The 14,987-nt window shown below is 34.2% G+C and overlaps 6 protein-coding genes across 6 annotated transcripts; 3 read left to right on the forward strand and 3 right to left on the reverse strand.

Annotated features, from left to right (window-relative positions):
- Positions 1–1,663: 1,663 nt before the first annotated feature.
- On the forward strand, positions 1,664–2,500 carry BCP1 (protein-transporting protein BCP1; the record flags this gene model as incomplete). Its single annotated transcript, XM_041549675.1, has 1 exon — positions 1,664–2,500. The coding sequence occupies one exon, from the start codon at positions 1,664–1,666 to the stop codon at positions 2,498–2,500; it is 837 nt and encodes a 278-aa protein (XP_041405609.1).
- An 811-nt stretch (positions 2,501–3,311) lies between these two features.
- On the forward strand, positions 3,312–6,845 carry EAF1 (Eaf1p; the record flags this gene model as incomplete). Its single annotated transcript, XM_041549676.1, has 1 exon — positions 3,312–6,845. The coding sequence occupies one exon, from the start codon at positions 3,312–3,314 to the stop codon at positions 6,843–6,845; it is 3,534 nt and encodes a 1,177-aa protein (XP_041405610.1).
- A 290-nt stretch (positions 6,846–7,135) lies between these two features.
- Positions 7,136–8,938, reverse strand: GGA1 (ubiquitin-binding protein; the record flags this gene model as incomplete). The annotated part of the gene is made up of 1 exon (XM_041549677.1): positions 7,136–8,938. One exon carries the CDS (start codon positions 8,936–8,938, stop codon positions 7,136–7,138), a length of 1,803 nt encoding a protein of 600 aa, XP_041405611.1.
- A 488-nt stretch (positions 8,939–9,426) lies between these two features.
- On the forward strand, positions 9,427–9,825 carry CNL1 (Cnl1p; the record flags this gene model as incomplete). The annotated part of the gene is made up of 1 exon (XM_041549678.1): positions 9,427–9,825. One exon carries the CDS (start codon positions 9,427–9,429, stop codon positions 9,823–9,825), a length of 399 nt encoding a protein of 132 aa, XP_041405612.1.
- A 168-nt stretch (positions 9,826–9,993) lies between these two features.
- SPC110 (Spc110p) lies at positions 9,994–13,119 on the reverse strand (the record flags this gene model as incomplete). The annotated part of the gene is made up of 1 exon (XM_041549679.1): positions 9,994–13,119. One exon carries the CDS (start codon positions 13,117–13,119, stop codon positions 9,994–9,996), a length of 3,126 nt encoding a protein of 1,041 aa, XP_041405613.1.
- Positions 13,120–13,565: 446 nt separating this feature from the next.
- Positions 13,566–14,729, reverse strand: TRP4 (anthranilate phosphoribosyltransferase; the record flags this gene model as incomplete). The annotated part of the gene is made up of 1 exon (XM_041549680.1): positions 13,566–14,729. One exon carries the CDS (start codon positions 14,727–14,729, stop codon positions 13,566–13,568), a length of 1,164 nt encoding a protein of 387 aa, XP_041405614.1.
- Positions 14,730–14,987: the final 258 nt, after the last annotated feature.

The raw sequence follows: 14,987 nt of genomic DNA on the forward strand, positions 1-14,987 counted from the left end.
CGTCTTTTAATAATCTTGTTGCCAAACGTGAATCGTTCCCAAATCTGCACATCACAACAATTTCACTATTTTTATTAACGTCTGGGATAACTTCTTGTAATTGTTCTAGTGACCCATTCATATTCCGAAGAGACTTGACTGGAACATTGTAAGTGTATGAAAGATGAGAAATATCATAATGATGTGGAGGTCTCACATCTAATAATATGTAATCTTTCTTATCGATTTTATGATATGATTCTTCAAATTCCTTTACTGTAATACGTTCATTATCAGAACAAACATTATAATTACGAGCCCCACAAAATTCTTGATAATCGATCTCATTAGATTCAATCATTTGTTTATTGATTGTTGGATTTGTACCGCAACATTTACAATTATTCTTTCTTCCACGCATTCTAAACGTTCTTAACGTTTGTTTAGGAAATCCAGAATATTGCATTAGAAATGGTTCCCAGTTATCCAATGTGTAAGCATCCAGAAGAAGCTTAATGGTCTCCACGGCCATCATTACCCCTACAAGACCAATACAAGGACCAATAACACCACCTTCGGAGCAAGATGATACGGAATTTGGAGAAGGTGGGACCGGGTAGAAACATCTATAACAAGGACCCACGTTCTTGAAGTTTAATATTGTCAGTTGACCCTCAGTTCTCACACCTGAGGCGGAAACAATAGTCATTCCCAAGTTCACAGCAACATCTGATATTAAATATCTTGTAACTGGTGTATCTGTGCAATCCAGGACAAGATCGTAATCTTTCATGATGTCAAACGCATTATTATTATCTAGGCGTACAGGGTAAGTAATCACTTTGACATTTGGATTTAACATATTTAAATATTTCTTGGCAGATTCACATTTTAACATACCAACATTATTAGTAGAATGAAGAATTTGTCTATGTAGATTGGATGTATCAATAGTATCATTATCTACAATCCCGATTGTCCCTATCCCTGCTCCTGCTAAATACGGTAAAGATGGACAACCTAATCCACCAGCACCAATAACCAATACTTTAGCATTTTTCAATTTGATTTGTCCTTCTACACCTCCGGTTTCCTCTACTATCATTTGTCTACCGTATCTATGGTATTCATCCAACGTCAATGGATACTGGGTGGCTGTAGCTGTATTGACATCGCCATCTATGGTGTTCTTTCCTAAAACCCCACCATTTTCTAATTGATTGCGCAATTGTGAATTTTCTAGTTTTAATTGCCTAATCTGTTTCAGCAGCTCTTGTTCATCACCCATCGTTTTTAAACCAGGAAAAAGAAAAAGATAATATATATTATTGAAGTAGTATCACTAACCTGATCAATAGGAAATGTTTAATGACTTGTAGTTTCCTCCCAACAGCAAAATTGATTACTTCTTCCGTGTCATAATATATGCTTTAATAAGCAAACAAAAAAAAAAAGAATCGTCTAGGTGATGAGCTTCAAAATAATTCATCTCCCCTCTTCGCTCATGTTGTGCGAACGTTTCTCCGTATAGAAAATTTTGAAATATTGAAAATTTTCAATATTTTATTCAATAATTAAAAACTGTTTAAGATGAGATGAGATGAGCTCTTATAATAGGTTATATTAGAAGAAGCAAAAAAGGAGAGAGGTACCGATATCAGTATTAACACAAAACAATTTTACAATGGTTCAAGCTCTTAAATTAAGCGAATTGGCTAATAGAAAGAGACGTAACGAAGAAGATGAAAACGGACAAGAGGAAGAATCTGAGATTGATATCAGTAGTACTGACTCAGAGAACGAGGGTAACGACGACAATGATGAAGATAAGGAAGAGCTAGTTAATATTGACTTTGATTTTTATAATGCAAACCCTGACATTGATTTCCAAGCATTGAAAAACTTGTCCAGACAATTATTTGGTGCGCAAGAGAGTAATAAGATTCAACTTAGTGCATTAGCTGATTTGATGCTTGCTTCTCCAATGACTACCATTAAGACAGATGGTACTGAATCGGATCCATATTGTTTTATTTCATTTATTGATTATAAGGAGAATCGTGATAGTGATTATGCCAAATATTTAAATAGCGTGAATACTAAATTATCTACATTTTTCAGAACCATAGATAATTCTAATGACAAGAACTGCGCTTTAGTGATAAGTGAAAGATTGATTAATATGCCACCTGAAATTGTTCCACCTCTATATAAGATTACATTGGATGATATTAAGAATTCCTCTAATGGAGGCAAAGAACATTTTGATTTCTACGTGATTGTTAGTAGGAAATATGAAGTAAACTTTGATACCGATGAAACCACTATTCGTTCTACTAAAAGAGTAAAGGATGTTGAAGTTGATTATTTCCATGAAGAAGATAGATTCTTAGAAAAATATGCAAAAGTACAATTCCAATCCGACGCAAGAAAGGGTGTCATCAGCACATACATGATCCTAGACCACGACGGACTAATGAACGGTATAGCAGACCTAGAGACAGAGATATCTCAATGGTGAAAATAGTATCACATCACTCCTCATCGATCTATATAGAATTGTGTAGATATAGATTTAGATAGATATAGATATATCAATATAACAAACTATTTGTATGCCTAATCGCATATCACGTGCAACATCATCCTGCACGAGGTGCCACAACTGTCTTTTCCGCCTTTCTCACCAAAAAAAAAAGAAAAATTCTTCGCGACGACGACGACGATGACAACGCCAACGGGAGGAGAAAAAGAGAGGAAATAATGGATTTTGGACTGCTAAAAACCATTAGAAGATACAGATAAGAGATAGGGTTATTATTGTTGTTATTATTATTATTATTATTATTATTATAGCTCCTGTGTGTGTATTATATCCTTTGCTTCTTCAAGCTAGCTAACACAGCTATATTTATACGTATCCCGATCTATATATATATATAAACGTATAAAGATAACGACGAGTGCTGTGCTGTGCTGGTTCTGTTTTTTCTGTTTGTTTCCCCATAAAGCGTTCAAACGAAGGTAAAAAGGACAAATTTACTAGGCTCTTTTTTTTTTTTTGAGGGAAGAGCACACCAACAACTGTAAGGGCGGCAATTTGAATATTTTTTTCTTTGTTTGTTTTTTACATACAGAGATCAAGAAATTAAGACAAAGAACAAAGAAAGACAAACTGAGAGGGTTCGATATATCCGGTATTTAGATTCACTTCCTAAATCATTCTGTCCAATTCATCATAAAGAATACATAGGGAGCTAATCCATCCTTTTTATTGTTTTGTTTTGTTGGTTTGTGTGTGAGTGTGCGTGTTTATTTTAGAGACAACAAATATGGCAACTACTAATCATTCCAATTCATCGCAATCTCCCACAGATATTTCTAATGGTACTGTTCTAAGCAACAACAACAATATTATTAATAATAATGGTAATGGCAATGGTAATCTCCGATCTAAATCATCTACTGCTACTACTAAAGGTTCGTCAAGAGCTCATTTGGATCGAATGATTCAATTGAGAAATAGTAAGATTATAGAATTATATTGCGTTTCTCGACTGAGTGATTTATTAAATATTAAGGATTCGAAAGCTTTAAATAGTGATATGAATGAGTGTTTGAATAAAAATGATATTATGAAGAATATTAGATTCCAAATTGAAAGTTTACCTAAAGTAAATTATTTCAATTATCCAAATCCTTCACCATCTTTATCAAATGTTTCAAATTCATTATATCCAAGAAAGAGTCTTAGTACAGGTAATATTACTAAAAAAAATATTACTTCTAATACTACAACTACTGGAAATAAGAGTAGGAAACGTTCTTCGATTGCATTGGCTGTATCAACAGCATCTTCTCCAACACCTACAACCGTGTCACATCAAATACTTGAAAAGAATGAAACACATTCAGATTTAGTTAATTTCTCAAAATCATCAGATGATGTGATAAATAAATCTATTATATCAACATCACCATCATCTTTAAAGAGGAAAAATAGTGCATCAGAGACAAAAGATATTACTACTACTGATAATAAAAATGATAATAATAATAAAGATGATGATGAGGTATTGATAAAGAAACAAAAGAGAGACTCCTCAAAAACTAACGATAAACAAAGATTACTTCCCACTCTACAAAACAATAATCCACCAAGTTCTGCTGTGGTAGCTGCTATTGCAGCTGCAAAACAGGCACGTAGCAATTATTATTCAAACTTATATATTCCACCATTAAAACCAACACCAGTAGAGACTAAACCACAATATGAAGACTCTGTCTCAAATAAATTAAGGGAACCAAAGACTAACTCATCAAATTTTTATAAGAGTGAAGATATCAATGTCAAGGATATAGTATATTTAATGACAAAGGATCAAGTACCTTCAAAGATTCCACATTCTATCCCATTGGCAGAATTAAAATATATGGCACAAACTTTACCATTAATTGATTTGGTCCCTAGAGCTCATAAAGTACTCACAACAGATATAATAAATAATGCTTTGAATGAAGCAAGAGTTACTGTAGTTGGTTCTAGAATTGAAGAATTAAGAAGATTATCATTATGGTGTTTAAGACAACCAAAATTATTTATTGATCCTTGGAATAATGATCATACACATTATACTCGTCTATTAGAAGAAGCTAAATGGATGCAAGCTGATTTTAAAGAAGGTAAAAATTATAGAATTGCCGCATGTGTAACTTTAGCTCAAGCGGTTATGGATTACTGGACATATGGAAAAGTGTGTTGTATAAAGAGAAAACCAATTGTACATCTATCAGATACTGCAAATGCAATAAAGGAAGAAACAGATACATCAACTCCTACACCAGAAACTTCTGCAGCAGAGTCAAATCCGACAGTTTTATTCTCATCAGTGGTTTCACCAATAATAGAAGATGACAAACCAGGCGAAACAGTTGCTGATACAGATAACAATTTGATTGAGAAAACAGAAGAAATTGAAACGGAAGCATCTGTACCTAGAATAAGTAATTCAGAAGCTGAACCAATTGTAGATATTGCACCTTTAACTTTAACTGAATCAAATGTTGATACAAATGTTGACGAAAGTCTTGAAACTTTAACATCAGATGTAAATGAAAAATCAGATATCTCTACAGAAAAAATTAATGTTGTAGTTACTTCTGATGATAAGCGTGATGGTATGACTTCTGAAACAAAAGAGGAAGAAAATGGTAATGATAATTTAGAACAGGCACAAATAAGTAATACAGAAAAGAAATTAGGCAATGTTGATCCTGAATCAGTTTCTCAAAATGTCACAGAACCACCAAAGCAAGTCATTAATCCAAACTTATTAAATGTGGCACCTGATTGTGCTGCAGAAATAAGCCAATTATCGATAGTTTCAGAGACCTCTACCCAAGATGATAAAGACATTCGTAGTAAAGAGATGTATCCTTTCAAATTATATATCTCAATGGATGATTTAACAACTGCTGAACGTAACTTAACTAAAGAAATACCAATTTATATGGGGATTGATAAAGAAAATGATAGACCTAATAGAAAAGATACGCCGTTTGTTCCGATTTCTAAATCAATGATGACTCTAGATGATGATCATTTTTTTAAAGTAATCGAAAAACAGGTGATGAATGACGAGCAATCTTTGAACCAACTAAGCAAAAGAAGAGGCATGTTTTATGCGAACAGAAGAAATCATTATTTGAGACCGCCAGCTGTTCCATCATTAAGATATTTGAGAAACAGAACACCTACAATTTGGCTTCCAGAAGATGATAAAGAATTGGTTAAGAATATTAATGCCTACTCGTATAATTGGGAATTAATTAGTTCTCAAATGATACATAGACCGACAAGATCTTATCTGTCCAATATTGAAATTAGAACGCCTTGGCAATGTTTTGAAAGATTTGTTCAATTGAACGAACGTTTCACTTTTAATGACATGAAAGGTCCTAGAGCACATAGTGCACAACAATGGCTAATTGAAGCACATAAATTTCAACAGAGACAAAATAGAAGGATTTCTCCTCTTGGTGTCGGCGAAGAATCGATACAAAGAGGTCATAAGAGATTAAGATGGGCAAGCATGTTTGAAGTGATGAGAAAAACAATTAAGAAGAGAGAGAACGCTCCAAAACCAAACAAATCGCAACCTAGAAAGCCATTGGATACAAAAAATATGAAAATTCCTACACCAGCTGAGATGTCGCAATTGAAAGCTCAAAGAGACGAAGCTTTACGTAGAGACGTTCAGTTTAGAAGAAATGTTAAGAACAGAACCCAACAAAAACAATTTTTAGCTGCACAACAAGCGCAACTTCAAAGAGAAAAGGTAGGTTCGAGACCTCCTAATGGGGGGAGTGCTAAAGATCCTTCTTCTGAACAATCTACCGGAAAACCTATTTCAGATTCTAGAATATCTAATTCCATACCTCCTATTGATAAAAATAATCCTGAAATGATACTTATTTTAAATTATACAAAAAAAATCTTAGCTCAGAATCCAGAACTTCCACCAGGTATGGCATGGAAGACTGCCGAAAATTATGTCAAAAAGGTCAAAGAACAGCAAATGCATTTGAAGCAACAGCAACAGCAACAGCAACAGCAACAATCGGAACAATCGGAACAAGTAAAAACACCTCTACAGCCAAAGCAGCAGCAACAACGACATGTTGTTCAACCACAGGTTCCTTCTCCAGGGAATTCATCTGCTGCAACAACACAAAATACCTTGAGTAGTCCTTCTATTCAACAAGGACATTTACAACCACCAACTATGGGTGGTTCTAATAATGCCAATTCAACAAAAATAAAGTCGCCCACCCCATCTGAAATTTTACAGAGATTCCAGAAATAGAATGGGTCTTTAGAATGTTTATTGTGCATATATTTTTACAGATAAAGATTTCGAAATATATATTTTTACTATGTAGATTGTACTATGTAAGATTTTTTAAGAGATATAAATTTGTTGGAAGATAATTGATATCAGCATTACAATAAGACCTACATTCAGGTACACGTAAGGGTTTTTTACATGTGATTGTTGGAATCTGGCCTTCACAATTATAATATATATGTATACATTAATTATATTTAATAGAATAGCATATTTCTGAGTTTTAAGATCAACTAAATTGGTTTATTTTACACAATAGGCAATTGGAAAATCGCAGTTTCTTCCACAGGGCTTGAGTTGATATTGTAAGTAGCCTTCCATTTAATTTTTAATGGCTTCTTCTCAAGATTTTCCTTAACAGCGTTTTCGACCAATGCGTTTTGATATACACCTTCTTCAACAAATGATCCAAGAGCACTCGACGACTGCGGTTCTAATTTCAAGGTAAAAGATTTTGGAACTGCCATAGAATATACCAAGTCTTTGACCAAGTTTGCGGAAGGGTTACTAAAAATTGTCTTAATCTTTATGGTAGAGTTGCTTTCTCTTGAAACTACTAGATCAATTTTAATATTAGCTGATTTACTTACGTTGATCCTGGTTGAACCATTTCCAGATACAGGAGCGCTAGGCAACGTTGGAGAAGTAGCAACTGCAGTCGGAACCGACAAACTAGCTGCTGGTGTGGATGCATTAGGAGAAGAGAAGTCACTTAGTAGATCAAATGGATCACCAGAAGAGGAAGATATCGGGACATTAGTGTTGGCAGATGGTGGAGCAGTGGTACCTAATGATATACCACCACCCATTTCTACGGCTGCTGCTTGGTTATTGTATGTAGTAGTAGAGGATGTATTTGGAGTTGATGATAAGTTTAGGTCACCTAATAAATCAATTAGGGGATCTGAATTGTTATTATTATTATTATTACTGTTGGAATCAGTAGAGTTTGGAACTTGGCCTGGGGTGGTGGTGCCCGCATCATCATCAAAATCGATTAAGTTAATTTCATTTGCTAAAGCTCCCCCTGTTTGGGATGCAGTAGAAATGTCATTTAAGTTTGTTAGATTAATTCTTTCCGCAGCCTCTTTGTTACCGATCTTCAATAAGGAGTATTTTTCAATCAATTGATTTATGGCATCGTTGAATTTCAAAAGACTTTGGACTAAGTCATCATCTTCATGTTCTTCTTCAATGATTTTTTGGAATTTTGGTTGCGAAGCCTTTAGAGCACTGTACAATTCATCAATGGTTTCATTATTTTGTAAATCTGCTTCAGATGAAGTATTCAACATTTCGTTCAACAAATCGGCTTTACGTTTTAGTTTGTTTAATTCAGTGTTGATGGATTGTTTAGCATTGACCATGTTATCCTCCTTAAAACCTGCCATTACTTTCATAAGTTTGTTTGCTTCTCTCAAATCATCTGGTTTACCACTTCTAATTAATTCTTCCAATTTAGCAGCCTGAGCAATTTCTTGTTCCTTTTGAATTTCACTAACTGACTTTAATTGATCGGTAGGTCTCATAACAGCCAGATCCTCCGCTTGGATCTTTGGTAGTACATACCCTTTATATTTCAACAATCTTCTCATATCTCTGATATATGTCATATCATCCTTATATGGAGAATGTTTGGAAATGGTCTGGTACCATTCTTCAATGGCAGTTAGAATCAATCTTTGGACCTTTGAGTAACGCATTGGAGGATGTTCTGGGAATCGTTTAACCAATTCGTTCAAGAAATCTTTCCTAGATATTTGTAAATGTATTGGATATCCACAATTTTTCACTAGGACATCTAGTAAAGACAACGCAAAAACCGCAGTGTGAGTGTCTCGACTATTGATCAATTTCACAATCGTAGTTGTAGCATCATGAGCTGCTGCACCTTGCTTTTCATTTATAAAGTCAGCAACATCCAGATTTAAAGCGATATCAGGTTCAGGAAGAGTCATCTTGCACGCCCTTTGAATTTTCCGCATTAATGGATTGGTAGAAACACCAGGTCTTCTTACTGGAGTATCACCAAGATAAACACCGTGAGACATTGTAGTTTGTACTTACTTGTAATACTTTTTGGAAAAAATTGTTGATGTATCTCTAAGCTTCTTTTGAAAACTTGCCCCTAATCAATTATCAAAGTTAAGGATCACTTTTATTTTAATACGCACTAACGAAGGAAACACGATAATAATTGTAGCCAGTTAATTTTTATCGCTTGATTCTAATAGTTATGAATGGTTCGAGAATGGGTTCTTACCTTGTAGTCTTTCTCTCTGTTATCTAGGTCGTTCACGCATCAAAATTGTTTATCTCTCTTCCTCTTCCAAAAAATGTGTGTTGTCTCCTTTTTTCTGTCGTGATATACAATTTCCTAGAAGGGCAAAAGAGGCTTGATTAATTTGAAATATAAATTAATTTTGTTGGTATACTATCAATGGAATAACAGAGACAGGAAACACTGAGTCAAGGAATCTTGCTTGTCGGTGTATCTATCCACTAATAGATGGCTTACTGAGTATAGTTTTATCTGGAAATGTCTAATGAATCCAGTGTCGGTGAAACTGGTAACGTTAATAAGAATAATTCGTCAAACAATGACGACCCTTTAGGCATTAATAGGTTGGCTGTCGATTACGACTATCTTATGTACAAGATAAATGACTACGTACAGTCTATACAGATACAGACGCATGATATATGCCAGCAACACGAGGCAACTATTAGGAATGATATTGTTGAGGGTATAATTGACAAAAATGTTGCTGAGTTTAAAAGTCTGTTAGAAAAATGTAGTGAATTGGAAAATTATTTTGATATGTTAGAGCAGATAACTTTTATATCAGATACCTTCAAACAACGGTTGGATACTATATTCAACCAATTAAAGACACTGAAAACAAATGGTGGTCACACAAACGATATACAACCATAATATCTCCCCTGTTAATTAATCGTGCTAACATTAGTTTCTAAATACTATTATTTCTAGTTTGTTTGACATTTGGCTTTATAGTTATAATTACAACCCTTCCTCATATAATGCAAATGGTGTATAGAAATACATAAAATATTATATATAAAGAATAGATGATAGAATCTTTTACAAGGTCCAATTGGTACTGTTATCTGATGAATCGATACGTCTTTCTAAATGTCTTATTCTTTGTTCATCCCAATGGTTCTTTAACGCAACCTGTTTCATTCTGACACAGGCCTGAACGAACTTCGCTAATGTTTTGAATTTCAATCTTGGTGAATTAAAATACAAGGGACTTGAATTGTCCGCATATCTAGAGGGCTCCGGCCTTATGTCGTTCCTTGAGTTTGTATTTGATGAATTTTTATAATTATATCTCAATCCTGGATCAAATCGTGGTTGCTCTATGTAATCATAATCATTTAATGATTCTTCAAATTTTCTGGAATCCGATAGAATTCTGTTATATTTTCGATAATCCATTTTCATTTGTGTACTTGTTCTTTGAGAAACACGAGTCAAGTAATAATTGATCATCCGGAGATCATTGTTATGGCGCACTTCTCTGTGATATTTCAAACGATAATAATCACGTAGATCTGTATCTCTGGAACGAGATTCATTAGATACTTGCTCTCTGTTTAAGGCTTCATTCAACTTCATATTGCTACTCTCCAAATCAAGTATTCTCTCCTTCAGGTTATGTTCTCTGCTTATATACTCTCCTTTAGTTGCCTCCAGTTCGTTCTTATATTCGGTATTCAAATTATTTATGATATTATAATTTTCATTAACCAACTTTCTTTGTTTCAGAAGATCCTCAATTTGGTCAATTTGTTCTTTATTCATTTTCTTGAGTTCATGACATTCCCTCTTTAACTTTTCTACATTTAGTTCCAAATTATTGATTTGTTTATCTTGCTCATTTAATGTCTCCATATGTACTGAATTTTCAACCAATTTCTTTTGTAATAGTTGATTAGTATTCTTAAGGCTAACCATTTGAATGTCTAATTTATGCAATTCCTTGCTTCTTGTCTGTAACATTCGATTCAACCTTTTAATTTCATCTTTTTGGTCAGTTGTTCCATCGTTACGATGATCCTTCAATTCTTCTAATAAATTCTCGTAATTTTCAACCTTCTCTTCCAAAGTCTTTAACATTTGTTTGTAAAAATTTGCATTATTTTCTAGACCTTTAATATGATCATTTTTCTCCTCTAAGTCACTATTCACATTCTTTATTGAATCTACGGTATTTTGAATGATTTGTTCGGATAATTCTTTATTTTTAACTTCAGCACGTTTCAATTTTTCTTCTTGTTCTTTTAATTTTTGTCTCAAGTCTGTAAAATTCGACTCCTTATCATTAGATGAAGAGTGTAAACTTTTTTGTAATGTTTCCACCAATTTATTAGCCTCGTCTAAGTTACATTGCTTCTCCTTTGCTTCTCGTTCCATAGATTTTAGTACTTCTTGAGTAGATTTGAGTTCATCTTCGGCATCTGTAACCTTTTCATTTAAAATGGATAATTTGGCATTTGCCATCTTTAATTCTTGTATTTGATCTTTTCTTGATATTTCTAATTGATTGACGCGTGTTTGCAATTGGTTAATTTCTTCTGATTTATCATCAAGTTCATTCTGTAGGTTTGTAGATCTCACGACGGTAGTCTGCTCCTCAGTTGAATTGATCTTTTCTTTGAGTCTTTTGATCATATAGACATTTTGAGATATTTCATTATCTTTGTCCGATATTTGTTCCTTCAACGTTTTTATAGTTATCGAAGTCTTCTTAGAATCTTCATTTAGTTTGTCAAGTGATTCATGTAAATATTTTACCTCCATAGAATGTTTTTCCTTGAATGCACTTAGATTTCTCTCTGTTTTATCCAATTTTTCTTTATAGTCTTGTAATTCTTTTTCGATATCATATTTTGTTTTAGATAACGTTTCGACCTCCTTTTCATATTTTTGAATTGTCTTTTGAGTATTGTCATGTATTTCTTTGTCATTTATTTGCTCATTAGAGATTTTTTTGTTCACTTGCGATTTATATTGGTCAAATTCTTGTGTTTTTCCATCTAATTCTTTTGTCACTGTGGTTAGTTTATGTGATGTTATATCTTTTTGTTCTGTTAAATCTTTAATTTGAGCTTCAAAACTTGATATCTTCAGGTCCTTAGAATGTAATTGATTCTCCAACTCAGTTATAGAATGTTTTTGTCCGTTTCTTAAATCCAATAGTTGATTCTCTAAATCGTTAATCTTTGCCTTATATTTTCTCTCCAATGATTGAGCATCATCCTCAAGTTTATTAATTGTTTCTCTTAATTTTCTTAAATTACTATCATTATCCAATTTTTGATCTTCTGTGGTAGCACGTTGTGTTTCAATATCGGTATTCAATTTTTCATTCTTTTTCTTTAATTCTTGAATCTTTTTTTGGTGTTGTTCTTTTAAGATGGATAATTCTTTCTTGTAACCTTCTATCTTATCTTCCAATTGTTTCTGTTTAAGTTCACATTCACTATGATCAGGAGCTTCTATATTGTTTGTGTCGTCATCTTCATTGTCATCATTCATATGAGTATTACTATCAGCAAGATCTGAATATTTCCTTTGTAATACTTGATAATCGTCATATAATGCGTTGTACCTTTCTTGGTCGGCTTTATAATCTCCATTTGATGAACCACTTGGGTTACTATTATTATTATTATTTCCCAACACGTTGTTACTCTTCAAGTATTGCAAGAAAAAATTTATCTGTGCGTTAGATAATCTTTTACCTGATAATAACAGTTTCGTCATCTCTTGTTGTTCTTTAATAGGTTCAGACATGGTAGCATTATTCAAATTCGATAATAAGTTCTTTGGATATTGTTCTACATTGTAACCACTACCGTTATTAGTAGTAGTAGTAGCAGTACTATTTGTCTTTGTAACATCAGGTATCTCAGGTAAAGAATCATTCTCGAATTGTGAATTTTCAGTGAAAAGATTATTAGAGTTCATTGTATCATCATCTACAGCCCGAGGTACTTTCCTTGACGGTGAATCATCTTCCTCTAGGTCCTCCAGATTCTCATCAAAACTTAACTCGGCATCCTCATTGACGTCAGCAGCATATTTTGAAGAGGGTGATTTCAATGCATCCTTGTCGTTTGATAGTTTCCGGCGTTTATTTGATAGATACCCTATGGGCGTAAACTCCGAATTCTTTGAGTTGATCTCAGTGTTGCTCATGAGTGTGTATGTATAATTGTGTCACTTCTGGTAACTCTCTTCTCCAACAGATGTAATTCAGCTTCAGAGTTCACAGTAAGCCTACCAACTCCACCTCTTCTTTCCGTTTTTTACTGACATGTTTAAATGGTTTAAGTTTGTTTATTTTAGAAGAAATTGGAATTTCATTGTTATTTTCAAAAAATTTCGCGTCACAAACAAAAATAGAGAAGAAGAGCACTCCTCTGTCCAAACGCTGAACGGCAATAGCAACAACCAACCATTCTCTTTTGATTATAGAAGAATGTAATCGACAACTTGCTGAGAAAGATAGCAATTGTCAAGGGCTTGGGGGAAGGTGGGGTTTGCATAAGGTGAAACTTATGTAAAATGGCTTATGTATGTATATAGATTACAAGTGTTCTATGTTATTTGAGAGTCGGAAGCGGTCGAGATGGGCAAGCGTTTTATAACTTCTGTACTGAGTCTATAAAGCATTGTAAGGATTGTAATGCTGCACCGGACTGTATGCTGGCTTCTGCCATCTCCACACCAGTCTTCCAATCGTGATTGCCAACTGCCAGACAGTATAGCACGGCGGTATTCATCAGGATGTAGTCGTATATTGGGTGGTTGTCTCCCAATTTATATTTCCCAGAAAGGATTTCATCTCTTAGTATACGTGCATTTTCAGCAGGTCCTAATGAGAGGCAGTCTGTTAACTGATGTTCCTGAAGACCAAACATTGAGGAGTCAATATCGAATTTTTGGAAAACGTTTTGTTGATACTCGATATCTTTCTTGAAATGCCAAACTGTAGTCTTCCCAATGGGTGATACTTCATCTAAACCTATATTCCCCCAAACGACAAATATTTCGCTTTCTGGGTATACCATGGCAGCAGCCTTGACATACTCTTCTCCTAAATCATGAGAGTATACCCCAAGGACACGTTTGTTAACGTGATCCACCGGGTGTAATAAAGGACCCAAAACATTGAAGATTGTAGGAATCCCCAGTAATTTCCTTAATGGTGCCATTAGAGACATTCCATCATGGAAGTAAGGTGCTAATAAAAACAAAAAATCATTGTCATTCCATAGTTGTGGGACTGTTTGTGGAGTAACTTTTGCAATATCACACCCTAGTTTACCTATCAAGTCACCAGCACCACTATTAGAAGTCGAGGCCTTCCCTCCATGTTTACATATCTTTAAATGTGGAATTCCGGAGGCAACAATAGCAGCAGATGTTGATACATTGAATGTGTTTTGGCCATCTCCTCCTGTTCCGACAATATCTAGGATATTAATCTTCCCATTTGTTTGTGATACCATGGGTAAATCTACTAATCGTGAGAACGCTAAGACTGCCTTGGCAGCCTCAGCAATGTATGCAGCTTTATGGTCCAAACCACTAGTTCTTAGAGCTGTTAAGAAACTAGCAATTTTCACTAGCAATGGCAACTGTTCCACATCATCAGGAACCCCACCAGCACCAGTAGTACCTAGCCCCTTTAGTAATTTCATGATAGTGACAATGGCGTCATGTAGCTCAGACGGTGTGAGGTTCTTCCCATCGTTTGGAGGTAATAGTTTCTTCGTGAACTTCACCAAATTTACATCAGACATAGTTGAACTGTATTTATATATCTATATGTATCGCAATCTCAAGTATTACCAGCAGATACAATCAATCAAGACACCTTCGCTCACTATATCTTTCAGTTCTTTCAGTTTATTTCAATATATATCCAAGTATGTGATGGTTGGACTGCTAGAATCTCTTCTCGCTCAAGTTTGGGCGTCGGTTGGTAAATTCACAGCCAAAAAATGAAAAAAAAGGAACAGAATCTTTGACTCATCATATTACAAGGTGAACGAATACAT

Source organism: Maudiozyma barnettii (genome assembly GCF_903064755.1).
Source record: "Maudiozyma barnettii strain CLIB 1767 genome assembly, contig: KABA2_03, whole genome shotgun sequence".
Lineage (NCBI taxonomy): Eukaryota > Fungi > Ascomycota > Saccharomycetes > Saccharomycetales > Saccharomycetaceae > Maudiozyma > Maudiozyma barnettii.